Source organism: Pagrus pagrus (genome assembly GCF_965226575.1).
Source record: "Pagrus pagrus genome assembly, chromosome: 9".
Taxonomy (NCBI): Eukaryota; Metazoa; Chordata; class Actinopteri; order Spariformes; family Sparidae; genus Pagrus; species Pagrus pagrus.
The window spans coordinates 31,422,829-31,443,159 of record NC_140193.1 but is presented as its reverse complement, the minus strand read 5'-3'; the positions used below and the strand labels follow the sequence as shown (position 1 = coordinate 31,443,159).

General features: G+C 40.5%; 1 protein-coding gene across 1 annotated transcript in view; it reads right to left on the bottom strand.

Moving 5' to 3' along the window:
- Window positions 1-13,243, bottom strand: part of mao (monoamine oxidase) — a 42,387-nt gene extending 29,144 nt beyond the window's left edge. The window contains exon 1 of the mRNA XM_084362385.1: window positions 13,155-13,243. Within this exon, the coding sequence (XP_084218511.1) occupies window positions 13,155-13,209 (55 nt within the window). The 5' untranslated portion in view covers window positions 13,210-13,243. The remainder of the gene's footprint in view (window positions 1-13,154) is intronic.
- Between the last annotated feature and the right edge of the window lie 7,088 nt (window positions 13,244-20,331).

Here is a 20,331-nt window from a genome sequence, read left to right as displayed (position 1 = left end):
TAAGGACAGGTTCGGATTTATTTAAGTCTGTCTTAAAATACTATTCAGCTGCCTTTATGAACAATGAAACAGTTTTTTATCACTGTCATCATTCCCCCTTCTCATACTGACTGCGAACAGATCCCTCTCTCAAGCAGTTTCAATGTACTGTAAGTGATGTCAGTATGACTCTTCTTTGCATTACTATCCCTACACAGTGCAACACATGAAGGAGAAATACAAAGAGGGAATGTTATTCTAAAACGTCCGTAAAAGCCATTTGATTTGAAATACTCAGACTGCTAAAGCCTCATATTAACTACAGATAATCTTTGGAATATATTTTTTACACAGAACAAGGATGCTGTTTTCTATTTATTGCACATTTTGTTAATTTTACAAACAAGGAACAACAGAACAAGAAGGCACGTGTATGTAATTGATAATAATAACAAAAGCACCAATAATAATATAATAATAATATAATAGGATGCTGTCTTCTATTTTTAAGATGACTTTTTTGGGGGGGGGGTGTTTTGGTGTTATTGGGCAGGGACAGTGAAGAGGCAGACACAAATCTGGGGCTGAATTGGTTAGTAGAACACCAGTGAGACCGGGGTTTGTATCCTGTTTGGAACATATTGTTGTGCCGACCCATTCTCACTCCATCCTATCTGATACAGCAGCATGGTCACTGACCTTAAGCTTCTAAGTTTGATGCTCTAGTTATCCCTCTGGCATCACTTCTGCAAGTGCCCTTCTATTGCAGTAGTATAAAGAGCGAGAAAAGTCCATGATGGGGGATGGTCAGGGTGGCTGAATGGGTCATACACAGAGACTGGGGTTTATATCCAGTTTGTACGGTTTGTACGAGTCAAGAGTAAGTTTTTAAGTTGTGTTAGGTAAATAAGTCAACATACGGAAATAATGTAACAATGATGTACTTACATCCCTTACATAATTTACGTTACCATATGGTAGGAGACTGAATGTAGCATCTAAAACTGACCAAGTAGTTTTGGTGCCTAGAACCAACCAATCAGCGACCGTTTGACAACCTTAATAACAATGCAAAAGTTTTTCAAGTCTGTGAGGACATTGCATATTACGTATTATTTGTGACTTTACCACAGACACCTTCATATCCAAATATTATGCAAGAGCTTTAGGTACAATGACATATCTTGAAGCATAAGGCCACTGATTAGTTTGGTTTAGAATAACAAGGTTTGGGTTAAAATAGACTCTTTTACAACATTAACCATTTGTTAGAAAGGATAAATTCTCCCAGGTGCCTATTTTCTGTCGTCTTTTATATCATTAAAAACAATACCGTGTTGTATGAAGACGTTTCATTTACAGTATACTAGCCAGCTTAAATTAAAATAGAGCAAAACAAGCTGTTGATGCTCGATAATGAAGCCATGTTAGCTGCTAAGGATGTTTATGAATCATCTGAATGTCGAGCCTGCTAGCTTATTTGGCTAACTGTTGCTGTTCAGTGTTCATCCTCCTACCTAGTGATAGACATTGCGCTGCAATTCACTGACCAATATAGACAAAAAAATACACATATTGTTGGGCATGTGTCACTATTTAATTATAGTGCAACCTCTTAATGTAGTAGTGTGCAGGCTGCAGCAGTTGTTTGTCCTTCTCTGTCTGCTGCAGCTACATGTCTTTGCTTGTACAGTAATAATCAAGTTAATCTACTCTGTAACTGTCCAGATGCACTCAGGACATTTTTGCAGAAGCCTCCAGCAGCTGCTGGAGAATGGCCCTCTACTCTGACATCTACACCATTCTCTGAAGCATGTAAGTTCAGAAGAAAATGATTTGTGGTCTCTGATACACTGCTATGTCATTATTATTTTTATTGTTGTTGTTGTTGTTATTTTTATTATTACTGAATGTTACAGTTAAACGTTGTTATTAATTGAATGCAGGTCTTAGTCTAATTAAATAAAGCCTTTGTACAGTGCTTACTTCATATGAAGAAGAATGACACAACAGACTTAATGCAGCAGTGTAACAGTATGTATGTATTGTATGTTTGAATACAGCTCCACGTCAGGCAACCAGCAGCAGAAGCACCACCACATCCAGCACGCCACCTACCTCCAGCAGCCTGAAGCAGGTGACTTCTGTTAATTGTATGTTACTGTGGGCATTGTCTATTGTCTGTTGTTTTATTCAGTGTTTTTGTTTGAGAAACAATTTTACTGTCGATGATGTTTCTGATGGCTGTTGTCCATATATTGTGGTGGGGGGGGGGGGCTCCAAATCCTAATCTTGCCTAGGGCACCAAAATGGCTAGAGCCGGCCCTGAAAACATCAACACAACAATATCAGATTGGGCCGGTTACAATGGTGCTGCCATGCGGCATGCACTGTAACCATTCAGCTACCAAGGCGCACCATAAGAAATCTTTAACTAGTTACAAGAAACTGGTTTTAAAAATTACAACAAGCACAACTAGTTTCAATGTACATATGGGCACCTGAATATTATTTTTCAAGAGATGTGAAAAAAAAGGTTAACCTATCCTTTAAGTAACCTTAGGTTTTTCCATTCTACCCCCAGCAATGAAAAATTTGCCTGAAGGGATTACAAATGGAGGAAAAAGGTCAGCCAGTCTTTGGTGGAAACCATGGAGAATCAAAAAGAGACAGCACAGATTTCTCCTCCTCCTCTCCTCACTCTGAGCCAGATTTCATATCATATTAGAGCATTTCTGCACCTAAAGACATGCCTCATATTTATCAAACAAATGCGACTGCCTTGGAGCGCAGTCTTCCTGCCATTTGAGGTGCAGCTGGTGTGAAGTGCATCCTTCTCCTTTGTGCATTTGCAAGACAGAACTCAAGACTCAGCTTTAAAAAGGAGGTGCAAATCTGTGCAGATATTGAATATAGAGATGTTATGAGGAGTTGAACTAACTGGTTGTGGACAGATTAAAGTGAGGTGCAGCAAAACAGAAAATGTGACAGTCTTATGGCACCACACAGGAAGCAGAGTTATGGCTTTGTGCTCACTGAATAGAAGTTCACTGAGCTGCTAATAATGCACCTTTTGTTTTGTCTGTTTATATCATTTCATCGGCTTTTCATTTCTGTACAAGTTTGTTTGATGAATTTTTCAGCATTCATTTTACAAACCTTTCTGCAATTAAAAAAATATTTTTTAATAAATAATAGACACCAAGCTATGTTACTCTCACGTTTCAGTCAACCTCTTCCACACTGTTCCTGTTGTGCTCTGGAGTAGAAGTCCATGTTGCTTGTTGTCTAAAGGCTGCTTCAGATGCAATACACAAGGCTGCTGCGTGTTACTTTATCTGAAGCTAAAAACACACAAATGATCAGAAACTGAATGCAGTGCAACATCATTTGGTGCTATAATCTAGGTTAACTTGTTCCTCTGATTCTCACTCTACTGTACTTGTATGTTTCTCTCTGATCCTGCTTCATCTCTTTTCTTCTCAGTTATTTCTTTTCATTTCTCCCTCTCTTCCGATTCCCTACCACTGCTCCACTGCTCTCCATCACAGCACCTTGGGGCTTGACCTAATTGTCTGGTCTCTGAGATGTTTGAAAGGAAAACTGTGTGTTACTATTGGCCATAGTCTAGAATGCAAGTTTCAAAAACATTGTTATTTATTGTTTGACCTGAATGTATTCAACAATCAGGAGTGAGTTCCAGGCGCTTTAAGTACAAATCCAGAGTGCAACGAAAGCTGTTATGCAAAGTAGACACAAACACACACACACACACACACACACACACACACACACACACACACACACACACACACACACACACACACACAGATATTCCAAAAGCATCTGTGCACAAAGCTTATGGTTGTCTTCCTCCCCAGACCACCAGTGAACACACCAACGATCCTGGCTACATTAATTATTGGCAATGTTGACATGCAGAATAAGTGATCACAGACAGTTGTATCACTGCTACACAAACATACCCTGTCAACCCATCGCACAATGTTCATATTTATTTTAAATTATTATTCTATAGTAATTTATTTGTTTTAATGTAATAATATTGGACCCCTATTTACAATAATGAACAATTCTGTGTTTGCTTCAGGTGTATCAAATTGTGTTGTTGTTTGAGAAGAGACGTGACTTTCATCAAATTGAAATCAAAATTTCAAAAAACAAGTTTTACATATGCAATACAAGTCAACTGAAATGTGTCTTATTTTGGTGACCAAAACACGAAATAAAAATTCAGATATGTCACAAAATAAACCATCAAGTGAAAGACTAAAATATCCCAATATCCCTCACTAATTTTAGATATATGAGTTTTGTATTTCATAACAGCGGAGCATAGTTCTTTCCACATCTGTTAGAGACCATTAACAAAAGAAAATGTTCAGTGTCAGGAGGTGGATTGTTTTCTTGTAGGTGCAAATCCAAGTATTTGGTGAAATAAAGTCGATTTGTCGCAATTTGTGTGTCTTTCATCTCTGTGCTGCATGTATGAATGTGTGTGCATGTGTGTGTTAATTTTGTGATAAAGTGACAACACATCCAGGGTTTTGTCTGCCTCTCACCAAGCACGCTGAGATACTAGACAGCCTGCAGCCCCCTGCAACCATGAACAGGTGAACAAGTGATTCAGGAGATTGGATGTATGGATGGTTGAATCATGGTTGTGCTCAGTGCTTGTAGCCACAGCAGCCAGGTTATAGTTAAACATGAGCCTGATGTTGAGTGTTCCTGGTTTCCTGGTTCTTCATTTGAGCCTCAATATTTTACAACAAAATAAATACCTGATAAATGAGGCTGACAAAGATGCTTCTTTTAGAACTGATATGAATCCTGTTGTGTTATCTATACCATCTCCTGAGCTACTAAACTCGTGGTCTTGACCATATGGCATGATTTTGTCAGTAGTGGTTGTTTGGATATTTTCTTGGCAAAGTCTGTGGCCAGAATGTATCTAATGAACTGCATTTAAATTTACAACACAGCTGTCTGCAAAGGTCCACTGGCCAGTTCCTGTTTCTGCCTTTATCTCTCCGCTGCCGCTAGGCTCTCCCTGACTTCCCTCATCTGACCACTTGTTCTATGCCTGGCTTACCACCTGTTGTCATCTTTTCTCTTCCAATTGCTCTTGCTACCTGCTGTTTCCCAGTGTTTCCCATTTGTAATAGTCTAAATCATATTAGCAGGCTTCACTGACAGCAGATGAGTTGACATGCACATTCTGCTCAGAACCTAACATCAATTCAACAATGACACGTCTTCTTTATGTCTGCACACAATAGTATGTATTTTAATGGATCTGTACACGACAAGATAATGTTGTTATGTGCGTTTCACTCCTGAGCCGTGAATGCTCTTCTCTCGTGTCCCTACCGAGGGTGTGGCTTATCCTTGCTTACACACACAGTAAAGATGAGGATCTGGTTTGATTGACAGTAACCCGAGCAGAAGACGTACGCTCAGTGTAATACTAAAACTGAAATGAATGAACGTCGGCCCCAGAGGGAAAACCAGGCAAAGATATTGGCGTTTTTCAATCGCATCACAACTCCAAATGCCATCACCCAACCTACCGCAACAGAACCTGAACCTGGAACCTAGAACCAGTGGCGAGGATGCTTGTAGCTTCTCCGCAGAGGGCAGGAAAGCAAGCCCCACCCTGTGCACTGTCACAGTTCCACACAGCAAGCACAGAAAGACAAGCTTTGACCCAGCTGTCAGAGAGGAAATACTCCATATACCTCCATATAGGTAAGGTACGTTCAATCATTAAACCATATGAAGCACTCCGACCACAATTAGTCAAGGCAATGGCTAAATATTGGTGAAGGGAGATGTCTGCATGGAGCCCAAAGGACACTAAAAGACAACACCCACCCCAGCCACAGTCTGTTCACCCTGCTGCCATCTGACAACAGATACAGAGCAGCTTCATTCCATAGGCTGTGAGACTCCTCAATTCATCAACGCACATTTTCTAAAATACATGTAGCACATAGATCTCAAACATAGTCTAGTTTTAGAAACCCTTGTGTTTTAAAGAATCACAATAAATGTACCTTGTAATCTTGTAAATGCATAATATGTCATTTCTTCTGCTAGGGGTCTCTATCAAAACAAAACAAAAGAGTGTTGTGTGTTGGGGGTTTGGTGGAGGCAGAGCCACTGCTAGGCTGACCAGACCTAGCCTGTTCTGGAGGAGAGAGTCAGGCGCAGAGCCAGACCTCCTTCAGGAATAAAAATAATAAAAACTGTAGCCATGTAATGGGGGGAGAGTGCAACGTGTATATTTTAAAAAGTGGATATATCTTCACTCCCGTTTATCAACCTGACTGCAGCAGTGATCCACAGAGGAGGCTTCAGTTGTTGGGTGTTTACGTTCTGTAATGCTGACTGCTGACTGGAGCTGGAGGGGAAGTGTACTTCATTTCAAGGCAACGTTACAGAGGAGAAGGGAGGAAGAAGAGAGAGAACCAGTCTCTGTTGAGTGCGAGAGTTTGGTGGTTGACCTGAATACAAACCAACACCCTTGGTGCGTGCCGTTGCTTGCTAGCTTGTGGCTGAATTACAATAAAGTTATCTGGCTGTTTGGGGCAAAGAAACCATCGCATCATCCTGCAATCAAACTTGTGAGAGTAACACCAGGCAAAAATGTGCTAATGGTGAGCACAACATTGAACAACCAACATTGCTGATAAATATCTATCTGACCAGACTCAGGCACACATGTTCACAGATGAAGTAACATTTAAGTGTTATTCATGTTGTATTTAGCCTCATTCGCCAACATCCTTCCTCACTCTGACTCTTTCCTGGAAATTACAGCACCAGGCAACCAAATGAAACACAGCGTTATCTTGAGTAAACTTGTGGACTTTTTGAACATTGTTTGAAAATTTGGGATATAACTAAATATATAACAACAGTTTTAGATATTTGAATGCAGAAACCTTACATGTTATATCTTTAAAGGAATAGTTAGCTAGCTACGACCAGCAGTGGTTTAGCTTAGTATAGCATTTAGACTGGAAACAGTGTGGTAAAAAGAACTTCCACCTGCACTTCTGAAACTAACTTATTAACACACTATATTATGTTTGTTGAATTTTTTAAATAAAAAAGTTGAGGTTTTATGAGGCTAGCTGTTTCATTGTGTTACTAGTTTTATTTAAAGAGATATAAATGTGTTATGCAGTTATTACTTACCTAATAAAATAGTTGTTTACAGACTAGGTTGCTTTGCACTTGTTGAATGTGCTTTTGAAGTCCTGAATGTGTGAAAACGTAGATTACGGTAATATCAACAGTCTCAATTCAGCAGCCTTCCGTACTTCAAATATTCTTTGTCCCCAAGTTGTCCTTTCACAACATTCACTGGCTTCTGAGAGCTGAAAATGTAAATAAAACATGATTTCTGCTCACGTGTTCTCTGAGAGAGGCGACACATTATACTCCCCATTACAGGGAAATGTTTAATAAAACACAAAGGCCCACATTCTCAGCAAACCATTTGATAAATGAAGTCTTCTCAAAGGATTCTGCATGATGCCAAGATGCTAAATGTTGTCAGCATGTAACATTTTATCTTCTTTGAAAAGTTACTCAGTTGCACGTGTGTGTGTGTGTGTGTGTGTGTGTGTGTGTGTGTGTGTGTGTGTGTTTCACTCTGCACCTCAGCGAATGTTCTTTTTCACAGTAACACAAACAAAAAATCCAATACCAGCTGAGTGACAAGTGAGCCACTTGAATCAGGGTCCTGAAAGGCTCCATATTGATCCGGACAGGGAGACTAACAAGACACACGGCAATCACATTTTCCCGTCTTGTGTTCTCAGCACGGAGACACTGATTGGCTGTTTATGGGCAACAAACTGAGGAGCAACAATTACATGAGCTTGAAATTCAGACAGAGAGGTGTGAGAGAGACCAGACAGGATTGACACAAGCAACTGTTGTTATCTGTGTAGGCAAGAACAATGTGTGATGATTTGCCTTTGAGTTTTACAATGAATGTTTTATACAGATGAAAACTGCTTCATACACCACATACAGTGCTACAGTCTGACTCCTGCCAGATGATTAGGTTTAGCTCTCTAGGTTTTTTTTTAGGTCAGGACATAGCAGTCCACTCTTTGGCTAACTCAGACTGTCTCATCCAGTATTCTAAGCGCATGTTGTATTTCAATAATTTGTGTATTTGACCTCACATGTACACGTATGGAAAATAATCACAATTCCCCATCTTGTGGGATTGTGTAGTACTATTTCTTGGCTGGACTCTAGGAAGAAAAGAGACCCCCATAAATCAGCTAATTGTCACTTTACATTCTAGTCTTCAGGCAGGCGGTACTGTAGTTTCATACTGCACAATGTGACAGAGGTATTGATCCTCATCAAACTCTCTTCAAGAAAGCCAACAAGCTATTTCCAAAAATGTTGAACTATTCCTTTGGATGTATAAATCTCAGGACAGCACCCACCTTGATGTGATCTGCAATGTGACTGTACTGAATCATGGAAATGTCACAATTTACCTCCATGCAAACATTGAATAAGCTCACAGAAAAGGCAATGTCCTCTGGCATCAGCTGAGAAATAACTGACAAACACTGAAGAGAAAAGGAAAATGGTAACATTTCCCACAGAACACCTGTCTCAAATCCCTCGCTTAAAATATCACAGATAAAGATGAGGACCTTGTCTTGTGCAAACATTCATCTTCTACCTGTGCCTTTTTCATAATCAATGTCATTTAAAGACTGATACAGCTGAGATTACGGCTGCACAGTTGTCATTGCTTTACTTGTCACACACAAGACAAACACAGAGGCGCAGGCGTGCAGAAAATGACATATGGAAACACATGGAGCTGTCCATCTAATGATTATATCTGGCAGCTCAGCCAACTGGTTCTCTTGTTTGCACAGCTGGACAAAGAAAGTGGTGTTCTAGGATTGCATCTATGTTGATGGCAATTAGACAAGCTGTCAGAGAGGCTAAGGGTTTGTGCTGCCTGAATCGATCGTTAGATTCAACTTCACTTGAAGACCAACTGTGTATTATTAATGTGCAGACTAAACAGGTGCATGTCAGTGTCTTTGAAAGGTAGCGTGGGATTGAGCAAATAGTGCCCGTTAATAATCAAGAGTTTGATCATCATCACTACAACGGAGAGCGTCTTCTACAATCACTGACTGGCTACTCAGCACCAGACCTATAAGAAGATGAAGATTCTGAAATGTACCTCTCCATCTCAGCCACAAATATTTTTAATATTGTTGCTTATTAAAGAGTGCACTGTAAATCCGTTGTGAAACTGGCTTGTTAGCTGTTGGTCCTGTGGTGTGTTTGGTTACACCCAACTGAGTTAATAGCTTACAAACACAGCGCTTAGAGAGTTTCAGTTAATAGGAACATGAGGTGTTACACAATGAACTGCAGTCTAATGCAACAGAACAAGTGTACAGTAAGTTACTGTACTGAAGTGCTTTACTTCTGATTACATTTTGGAAGTAAAAGTACTGAGTTTGGAGTTACAGACACTTTACATCAGCGTACTGCACTTTACCAAACTGCTGTCATACATGAAAGTAACCAGAGACATGCAGGGACCAGGTGGTGGAGCAGTGGCTTCAATACAAACACTGAGACGCACTATTTTTCTATTTTGTTACTAAATTCTGTGTACTATTAATTTTTCTTTTAAAGAAAAAATAATTTTTACAGTTTAGAGTTTACAGACCTCTCATTTTGTTTAAAACCTCTTTCTTTTAATCGGTCAGAATAAATTGAATTATTTCATCAATATTTTAATGGTATTTTATTATGTAACTAATAACTAACAAGTAAAGTTGACAATAAAGTAAAGGAACAACCTTTCAATTGACGATCAGTGATCAGTATCGGCTGATACTGCTTCTAGTAATTGGTGATGGGCCCCAGAAGCACAGCTTTTGTGACTTTGAAAAAGGGAAAACACAGAAATGTAACGTGTGAAGGATTCAAGAGGCGACAGTGTCATCTGTGACAAGAGAGAAAGTTAACTGTTCAGTTGACTCAGCTCTCACACTCATTACAGTGTGCATGTGCAAGTGTGCGGGCACTAATGTCTGTCAGGAGAACTGTTATCTCTACTCAGATTTATCTCCCTTTTACAAAAACTACGGTAACAAAAAACAAAATATAAAATACCTGTTCAAATAATAGAAGAGATTCACATGATACAAATCCTGTTCTAGGCAAGTACACAGTTTGCAGAGGAAAACTGTGTGTGCACAGATCAAGTGCACACAAACACCTTCCCAGTCTTTGGATTTCACGTTTGGTTCACAAATGTGGTCCTGCTTTCAGTAATATGTCAATGCATACATGGTCAGCTGAGCCATGATTTCTATTAAGCATGTTGTAAATTTATAGTTATTTAACTTAACTGCTGACTTCTCTGGGAAAAGGTCTGTGGCGAAGAGGAATCCAGCAGTCTTTAGGCTCACAGCCCAGGAAGTGCAGCCAGGTCCTCTAAATCACCTACTGCACAGTTTATTTGGGGACAACTGCATCTGACTGCATGGCAATGTCGAGTCAAGTGAGGGTCCCATCAAACACTTACTCACTGCAGTCTGTGTGTTTCACTGCTTCCTACATCTTTTCATTTTCACAACAACATCAAGGTTCCTGATTTTCTCTCTTTGCAACATTCACTTCCCTTTCTTCCTTCCTGAATTCTCACGTCTGTCTTCTTTTTTTGTTTCCCAGTTTTGCCTCATTTGATTTCTCACGTTCACAGCTGCTGAGACCAAACAGGAAGAAGTGGTTCCCTCCTTCTCTTCCCCATTATTTGTGTTTTTCGCTCCTCTGTCTCTCCTCCCCCCTCTTCCTCAGCATCCTCTCTGCTGCCGGTTTGATAACAGCCTGTCACAAATGTTTAATGTTTTCACAGAAAGTGCCGGCTGCCCCTCGAGAGCCGAGGACCTGCCGGTGGCTGGGAGGCAGGAACATGCCATGACAATTGCATTTGCAGGCAAATGGAGAAACACACATCTCAGGAGAGAGCGTGATAGAGACACAGAGATAGGAGCAAAGAGAGAAAGCAGCACTCGCCTTGTTTCATCTCTCCTTCGATTGGACAGTGATTGTTATGTGTGGACCTCATTGTAACCCAGGAAAGGGCAGGGGTATAAATAAATGGTGTAATTACAAGAGGCTAATGTGACACAAGGGAAGAGAGGCAGGGCAGGAGAAAGCCGGCGGGGGGGCTGTCTGCACATGTTATTAGATTGACTTTTTTCTGTAGAATTTGTTGTGCCAGTTTGACTGGTATTAGAACTGACACTGACCTAAATTCTTCACTGTCTGACATACGGACAGACGTGCAGGCAGGCAAGCGGTCGATTGACCTGTCACTCTGAAGAGAGTGGAGGAGGTTAGGCAGAGGGGACAGAAAGGACGGGTTCAGTCACTGTCAGGCAAAACAACGTCAGTCAACAGAACAACTTGACGGACGTTTAAATCCTCCTGCTGCACTTTGCACCAAAAACACTGTTCATCTGCACACTTCATGGAAGTTTGAGCTTTTTTAATGGCATGTAGCTGCAGAAATGCTCCTGGGTCAAAATCAAGTCATGTAACACCATGGTGCAACTCTGTGATCCAGCACATACATATTTTAAGTAGTTTGTCCAAGCTTTAATCTAATTATTCTGTTACAGCCACATAACTGTTTTTATCAACAGGACATCCTGCTCAGATTTTCTTTTTTTCCTCCAAGTCTCATGAGACAGATTTATTTGATATTGCCCTGTTGATGTTGTTCCTACAGCATCATAATTAATGTTGGTCCAGGTCCATCATTTCACCTTCTGAAACAGTGTCTGCTTCAGAGCAATTTGTCAAGGCCAACTGGGTGAAGTACAGGACTCTCACCTATGAGACTGGGGTCCGTAGCCTGGTTGGAACCTATTGTTATACTGTTAACTTCATATGTCCTGTTTTCTTTTGTTTTTCCATTCATAGCTGCTTTGGTTTCACAACATTAATCACAGTTACAAAGGAGAAACGTCACCTGTGTGCATATTTTCCCAGTCTTCCTGCAAAGCTAAAACCCATTATTGTTGTCTGAATGGATAACTGCATGCTGAAGGCATACTCATCATGCATTTTTTTCCCAGTGTAAGATTTTGAGGAGGAAAACTGAACAAAACGTGCGCACGCTCTTTTGGTAACTTTTGGACTGACTCTCATGAAATAACAGCAATCTGTGATATGGTGGATTATAAACAAAGATCACAGACAGTCTGTGCTGAACTAGACTGGCCACCAAAACACATGCTTGGAAATATTCCCATTCCAGGAGCTCTACAGCCCCCCTTGTTCACAGGAAATAACTTGTTACTTAACAGCACAGTCTGCGTCCAGAGATAGCAGCAGAGCTGTCGGTATCCCCATCAGAAAGCACAAGTCCCTTTCCTCTGATCAACTCAACCTGCTGTTATTGGGCAAACAAGCAGCCATCCAAATAATTAGCTTGTAATTAACGTGCAACAATGCAACATTACACGAAAGGCTGCATGAGCAGCAGTGTTTGCAGCCCTTAGATCATGCAAACAGCTGCTGGTGCAGCTCATCCTCAGCAGCACTGTGCCTTGCGTCTAATTGGCTCACAGACACAATAAAAACAAGAAGTGAGTTTTAATGAAGGGCACAATTCAAACCAAACAAGTCACACGTCAGCCTGACACACGGAACACTAACAAACACAAGGACCCCACCGCCACCTCTTATGTAATACAAAGTATGCTGGCTGATTAGCTGTTACTTAACAGGCGCTGCTGTGATGATACAGCGGTTGACAGGGGAGAGGAAGCCTCACGGAAGAGACGTGAACGCGGAGAAAATGGATGGCACACTGAGAAGGAGAAAAGCCGCACTCTGCCAAAGAAAAGTCTCTACAATCATCAGATGACTGGAGAATCGTTTCCGGACAGCTGTACCACTACCTGACAACAACACACGAGCAGCTTGTGTGCAACAGTTGTCGGGTCACCTTACACAAAGCGCAGCAGCCTGCAGAGGAGGGGCGCGATGCTTCGATCAGCCGCTGTAGGTAGAGTTTGTCTGCGAAGCCTGCACAGCAAAGTTAAGTTAACTGCTGTTGCTCCTACCTGATATTCCTGCGCCGACCACTATAACATCGTATGTGTTGCTGGGTGCAGTCATGGTGCTGTCAGTTGTGTGTCTCCCCGCTCCGCCGCTGAACGCAGGGCGCATGGAGGAGCGCATCTGTATTAAAAGCGCCGGGCAGGCCCACTCCTCCAGGCTCCGCCCACCGATAGTAGAGCCTGGGAGGAGGATTATTGGCTTCATGGAGCCGCAGAGACATTACTTTTCACCTCCTTTACATGCTGCATTTAATAGTTAGTTTGTCCAATAGGACACGAACTTCGCTCCTGATCTTTGCGCAATGTCTCCTGTTATCAGCAGTAGCCTACCAAAGGACCAAACTTTGAACACCTGCTGTAAATCTGTGGTCGGTCAGACTTGGCAGCAAAGGATTTCATTCTCTACCCAGTTAATCTATTAAAAAAACTTGATCCCAGTTTAGTCTGTGTCAAGAAACGCCTTTCTGCCTCCAAGCTCCAGCTTTCAATAACCAGGCCAGTAGGAGGAAGATAGAGTGTGATAAGAAGACCATCAGCATGTCTGATACCTCAGAGTCAGAATCAAAGAACTGTCTGTCACAGAGAGTTACAGTCAGAGTCTCACATGCAGCTCACCTCTCCTTCAGCCCACACAGCTATAAACAAAGCCTCTACCATCTGATACAACTGATAATGGAATCAATTCTAGACAACACACTGATTTACTTTGAAAGTCCCAAGTCTGCTGACAATAACTCAAGGGCTTTGGACTTGACATGTTAATTTATAGTATTATATGCAGTGCAGTATTATCCTCCTGGGTATGGACTAGCTTCACAGTTGTATTCTTTAGTTTCTGTTGCCCTCTTGTGGTTGATTACATCCAGCCAAGAGCTGATCTCTGCCCATGCTGTATGGCTTGTATGTAGTCAGGTCTTGTGCTCTCACTTGACCAGTGGGAGGATTTACTGATACTGATACATTCAAGCTTCTACAGGTACAGCTCAGCGTGTCAGCTGTTATGAGCATAATTAGGTGCTGTGCTTCTAGACTGAAAAGGCTCTGTAAAGCCTGTAAATACATTTGCAACATTGCTCGAGTTTTTACTTTACTGAGAAATAATAAAAAGGGCCACAGGTCCAGAGTCAGACATGTTGAGGGCCAACACAGTCTGCATGCTATCGACTTGATTGATTTTTTAGGATTATAGCTTTTGTCTCGGTTCTTGTAAAATGATCTGTCTGACTCCATGATTGACTGGCCCATCAGATGATCTTGAGCCACAGAAGGTGTGCTGTAAGATGTGATTTACATCATTTACATCTTTCCAATGCAATTTTTCTGGTGGGTTGACATTAAATCAAGGGCCCTCTAGTGGGTTAATCTGCCCACAATTATGGTTAATCCTAATCCTCATTTGATCTAATTTATGGAATAAGCTACTCAAGTCCACGCTAGCACATCCCTGTCCTCACAGGGACTAGGGCAGTGTGGAAGAGACTGGGGAAGAAGGGGGAAGGTAAAGTGATTACATTCAGTTGACAACTATACAATCTAATGTAATGAAATACAATAGACCAACAATAAAGCCTGTCTTTATCAAGCTAGCTAAGTTAGCTCTTATTGTCAGAGACATGTCAGTTCATGGTAATGGTAAGTTTCAAGTCTGTACTTGTTTTGTATTCCAAGTCTAATTAGAAAATATTTCATTCTAATACATCCACTCGTAAATTAAACAAGGCTTCTTTTCTTGACAAAATCCTGCTATTATTTCTCAGAGCTCATATCAGAAGAAAAGTGTAATGTACTGTCAGTGCTGTGTTAATGTTCTGCAGACATTATGATGGGTGTGCTTTGATAATGTACCAACACTGATGTGGCACAGCAGTTAAAGGCACACACAAGACCTTTCAGAATGTATTGTAAATCAAGTGGTTAAAGGACCAGTGTGTAGGATGGAGTGGCATGTAGTGGTGTGGTTGCAGATTGAACCATTTGAAGAGGTTGGCTCATCCTCCCCTACAGTGGCTGCTTAGACTTGAAAAACCCTAAAGGCCCTCTCTGGAGCCAGTGTTGGGTTTGTCCACTCTGGGCAACTGTCGAAACATTCTCTCTGTAGATATAAAAGACTCATTTTAAGGCGTTATGAAGGATGCTGTATCCTTCTCCAATCCTTTTCCTGGTTAGACTAGGTGAAGATTATGGATGTGCATATCAGAGAATCACAGGAACAAGTGCACAGTTTAGCCCTTCATTAGTTAACTAGTTTCCACTCTTCGTGTATTACCGTTACACAAACACGTTACCAGGTGCATGACTTGAAAATGTGTCAGTAGATCTGAAAACAAGAACAATAAACATTCACCAATAAGTCAGTGTTCAACAAGTGTTTTAGATTTAGATGTGAGGTGACCCCGAAATACTGTCCATTACTCACTTTCTGGCATTCACTCATAACAAAGAGCACATGTCTCTGGCCAAACCTTGTGTCAGCCACCCTGAGTCTGTGCACTGTGACCAGCAGCTTTCCTTGACCTGGCCTGGTGCTCTCCTTATTTATCTAGTGAATACCTGGGCTGGCCACGAAGCCCTTTGGAGCTGTGGGTACAGTGTACAGGTACTATTAGTACAGTGTGAAGACTGTTCTCTGCTCTCAGAGTACGACTCTGAGGGGATTTTTAAATCCATTTCCACTCTTATTCTCAAACCCCAACAAAAGTGGATGCAGTCAAAAGATTAAACTTAAATTTAAGTTGTTGTTTGTGTGTTCTCAGTTGTTCCTTCACTGATCTGAAAACCCTCTGGAGTTCATGATTTCCTCCTGTGAAGTTGGTTCCATTGTCACAGGGGATTTTAAACAGATTTCCACGTCAGCTGTTCACACGTCTTTGTGATCAGGGATCAGGGATCCCTGATCGGGATATCAGGGATAATTATTAACTATGATAAATAATCTGATAAATAATTATGATAAATAATCAGATCAAATTTACATTAGATCACCTGGACCACCCTTGAAGAAGGGAAAAGATAGCCGATTCACCCACATCAGTCTCATAAAAAGGTACTGAATTGTCAGTTTGTAACTCTGATTAATAATTAACTAAACAACTACAACCACATTACCATAACAGCTAGTAATGGTTGAAGGATTTTGGAGTCTATGACAGAGTGGAGGTTGGCAACATTCACTCTTGTACAAAATTAAATAGACAGCATGAAGGTTCAAGTCTTTTATTTAACACAAAGATGAAAACACAATCTAACTAACATGTACTGTGTGTGTGTGTGTGTGTGTGTGTGTGGGTGGAAGAGCAAAAACAAAATGGTGGCTAGGGTTCAATGTACCACGTGCATGGCATGGACAAAGGAAGACTACAAACAAAATGGCTGATCAAAAGGGACTACACGATGGCTGATCGAAGGGTTGGACTCAGGTCCAAGATGGTGGATCACCAAAGAATCAATAGTGGTGCTTGCATCATGTGCTCACTGATATCACATGTGGGTGTGATATGCTCCAGCCTGAAGGAGTGTGTGTGTGTGTGTGTGTGTGTGTGTGTGTGTGACGTGATGCCAAGTTAGAGGAGATGGTTGGATTGTGTAGTTAGCTGGTAAGCTTTGCGTTGCAGCTGCTGGCGCTAAGCTGGAATACTAGCAGGACCTCGTGTCGCTGCTGTGAGGAGAAGTTCTTTGGGCTTGCTGGAAATGCAGCTGGCAGCTCTCAGCAGCTGTTAGGCCCAGAAGAATCCAAGAGAAGAGAACTTGAGGGCAGGCAGCCCCATGGGGAGAGAGGTGGAGAAGAGAGAAAACAAAGGAAGGAGCTGGAGTTTTGACTATCTGGTCAGAGGTGCTGACCAGATAGCTGAATTTACATTTACATTTACACCTAGGTGAATTTGCACCTAGGTGTGAAGACTGGGGAATTCTGGGAAACTGAGTTAAGTTCAGAGTCTATTTTGAAATCCACAATGAATGACTTCATCTGTGGGTCACAGCAGTTGCCTCATTGAGACAACAGCTGGTTGCATATCTTGTTGTTGGTCTAAAGCAAGTGCAATTGTTAGTGGGACCAGAGGGACATATTCCCCTCCATTTTCAAATCAGTCAGAATCTGCATACTGTCCAGCTGCAATAACCCAGGGCAGAGGAGAGAGGAGTTGATCAAATGATAATATGTTTATATAAGTTATTTTAAAGTGTGGCCATGTGTTCAGTTATTGTTTTACAAAAACCAGCAAGTTCACTGATTGGTGTGCAGAGGCTACATCTCAGATGTGGGCCTGCAGACACATGTCAGGGTGACATGCAGCCCAGGCTGGACTTGAACCCTGGGCTGCTGCAGCGAGGGCAAAGCTTCTGCACATGGGACACCCACTCTACCAACTGAGCTAATGGACAAAATGGCAAAAAAAAAATTATTGATGAAAGGAAACGGATATTGGAGTGTAGTCAATTAGCATTTTCAGACTTGAATTATCTTACAATATAATCAAGGACATGACGTAAATTTTATGATTTATATCGGTCCACATCATATACACATCACATATCAATTAATCTCATTGTTTAAAATCTTGATGTAAAAAACATTAAAAAAACAAACAAACAGAGCACGCAGATCATTTGCTTTGGCAGAATCTCACAAAATTGTCTGAAAGCAACACAAACTGTGTGTTAGTTAGTGTTAATAGAAAGTGATTGGAATGTGTTTCTATAAAGTAAATTAAACTCTTTGATCATTTTACTCCCACACAATTTCATCACTTTATTCCAACGCAATTCAATCCCTTTTATTGCAACAGTATTACATTTTCATGATGTAATAGTTAAATTACAATTCATATATATATATTTTTAATTTCAATTCAAATTAATTTAAAAGAATTAAAATGTATTTAACCACCTTAAAATGCAGTTATAAATCAAAAGAAGAGACTGGGACTGTTGCATGAACACATGTTACAGATAAGGTTTTAAAAGCTATTTAAGGGCTAATGTTAGTTTGATGAATGAATAGTAGCTAGCTAACATCTGCATTAACATGAACTGGCTCAAGTTGCTTGTTGGCAGATAAACTGGATGACAGCTCAGTAACAATAATGCATATTAACAGACCATCTCTAACTCTTACTGATTTGAAAGGTTTTAATTACCTTCACTGTAGAAAGTCCTGGAGGTCCACAACAAATCCTCTGACACAAGAGACAAAATGGTGCCGTCTGTAACGGTCCTTGGCAGTCATTGCGTGTGTTTTCAGGAGGCGGGGGCTTTCCATTTGGAACTAAACATAACTCCTTTGAGTCATCTCAACATGATGGAGACTAGTAGACTTTACATCCCTCAAGATTAAACTAGTTCCACAAGAATACAACATGTCTGAGAGAGAAACATAAATGATTGTGTAGTATTCACTAAATGCATGTTTGTAAACTGAACACCCCACCATTTCCCTTTTTTCAGTGTATGGTCAGGTCACCATTTTAGAGGTGCTATTTGTAAGAAAAGTTGTTTTTTGAGTCTCATTTCCAATTGGGATGAAGCCAACCCGTCCTACAATCCCAAAGCATCAGTTATTGACAAGTTGGGAATGGGAGTCAAAAATCAACTTTTCTTACAAATAGAAAGTCTGGGATTTTACAGACTCACTACATTGACAGAAAAAAGGGTTAATGTGGTTTCTATAAAAAACTTCAAGCTTCAATATAGAACCCCAAGGTTCTATATAAAACTGTCTTTTACATGTTCAAATAATAATTTTATATTTCTATACTTTGATGCTTATTATATTAGAATATGTAATAACCCTGCTGCCTGATGGAAAAGATGCAGACGTATCCTCTGTCATACCACCAGACTATAGAGCAGTTTAATTCCCCAGGCTGTGAGACTCAAACATTGTTTTTATTTTTTAAACCCTTGCGATTTAAAAAAATGATAATACATTTACCTTGTAACTTTGTAATATTACAAGGTGCTGCTGCTTCATTTACAAATCACATGTTTAGTAGCCTATGTCTTTGCCACTGGTTACAAAGAACTCACACATATGATAACAATGCTGGTTACCGAACTATTTACAGCTCATTTCTATTCTGCGTGTTCTGTGTACATTTTCTGTACTCATCTGTATCAAGCTGTTTCTGTTTCTTGTGCTGTTTTAACACTTAAATCTTGTGGATAGCTCTGAAGGCTGATAGAAGGTCACCCTGGCTGATGAGATAATGATGTGGAAGTAACTGGTGGACAGGTGAGGCAATATAACAAACATGCACAAAGACTGAAGACAGAGAAAGATGGTGCAGACGTCGCCATGACAGTGTGTGTGTGGGAGGTGAAGATTAGAAACACAATTCATACTAACTAAAAAGCAACACAAGAACACACACTGTGTACTGGCACTGTCTTTTTTCTCTGCTAGGTGTCTGTATTAGGTTTTATCCAAGACTCAGCGGGAGACAAAACACACAACAGAATACACATTGTGTATAGAGAGAGTCTTACTGCACATGTCCTGCTTTTCTTTTTTTCTTTAAAATTAGTACAGATTGTACCGTCCTCCTTCTATGTTCAACCATAATGTGTGATAGAGGGAGCACAATGGAGATAATGAGGTAACATTGAACTCAGCTGCAGGTGTGTAAAGTGTTTGTTGTCAGCAGAGGGCAGCAGCAGCCTGACAAAGACACACAGCACAGAGTCAGACTTCAGAAAAAATGTTTGTGAAAAATGTTTATGTACAGTTTTTTTCATTGTTTGTAGATTACAACATTTATACAATATATGTCTTTATAGTATATACACACATAGTACATATTCATATTATAATGTAAATATGACGTTTTTTGGCACAAAAAACCTGCCCTTTGGTGGTCATTTCAGGAATCATTGATCAGTACAACAGGTCTTTGTCCTGAAAATTTTTTTAGTCTTAAATGTGTTTAGTCTTCACTTTTCTCCAACTCTCTTTGTTAAACTTACTGTATATCAGACAGTCCAAGAGCAAAATGAAGACGGGCCTAACTGCAGGTCTGTCAGATGCCTATAGTACTCAGAGAGAGTGAAGGGCACCAAATCGCACAAAATTAAAATGACTACATATCATTGCTTTGAAAACTACAGACAACACATTGAGCAACATTCCCTCTTGTTGTTTATTGTCAGCAGGTGTCTGTTGTATCAGGTGTCAATTGTTACCAAA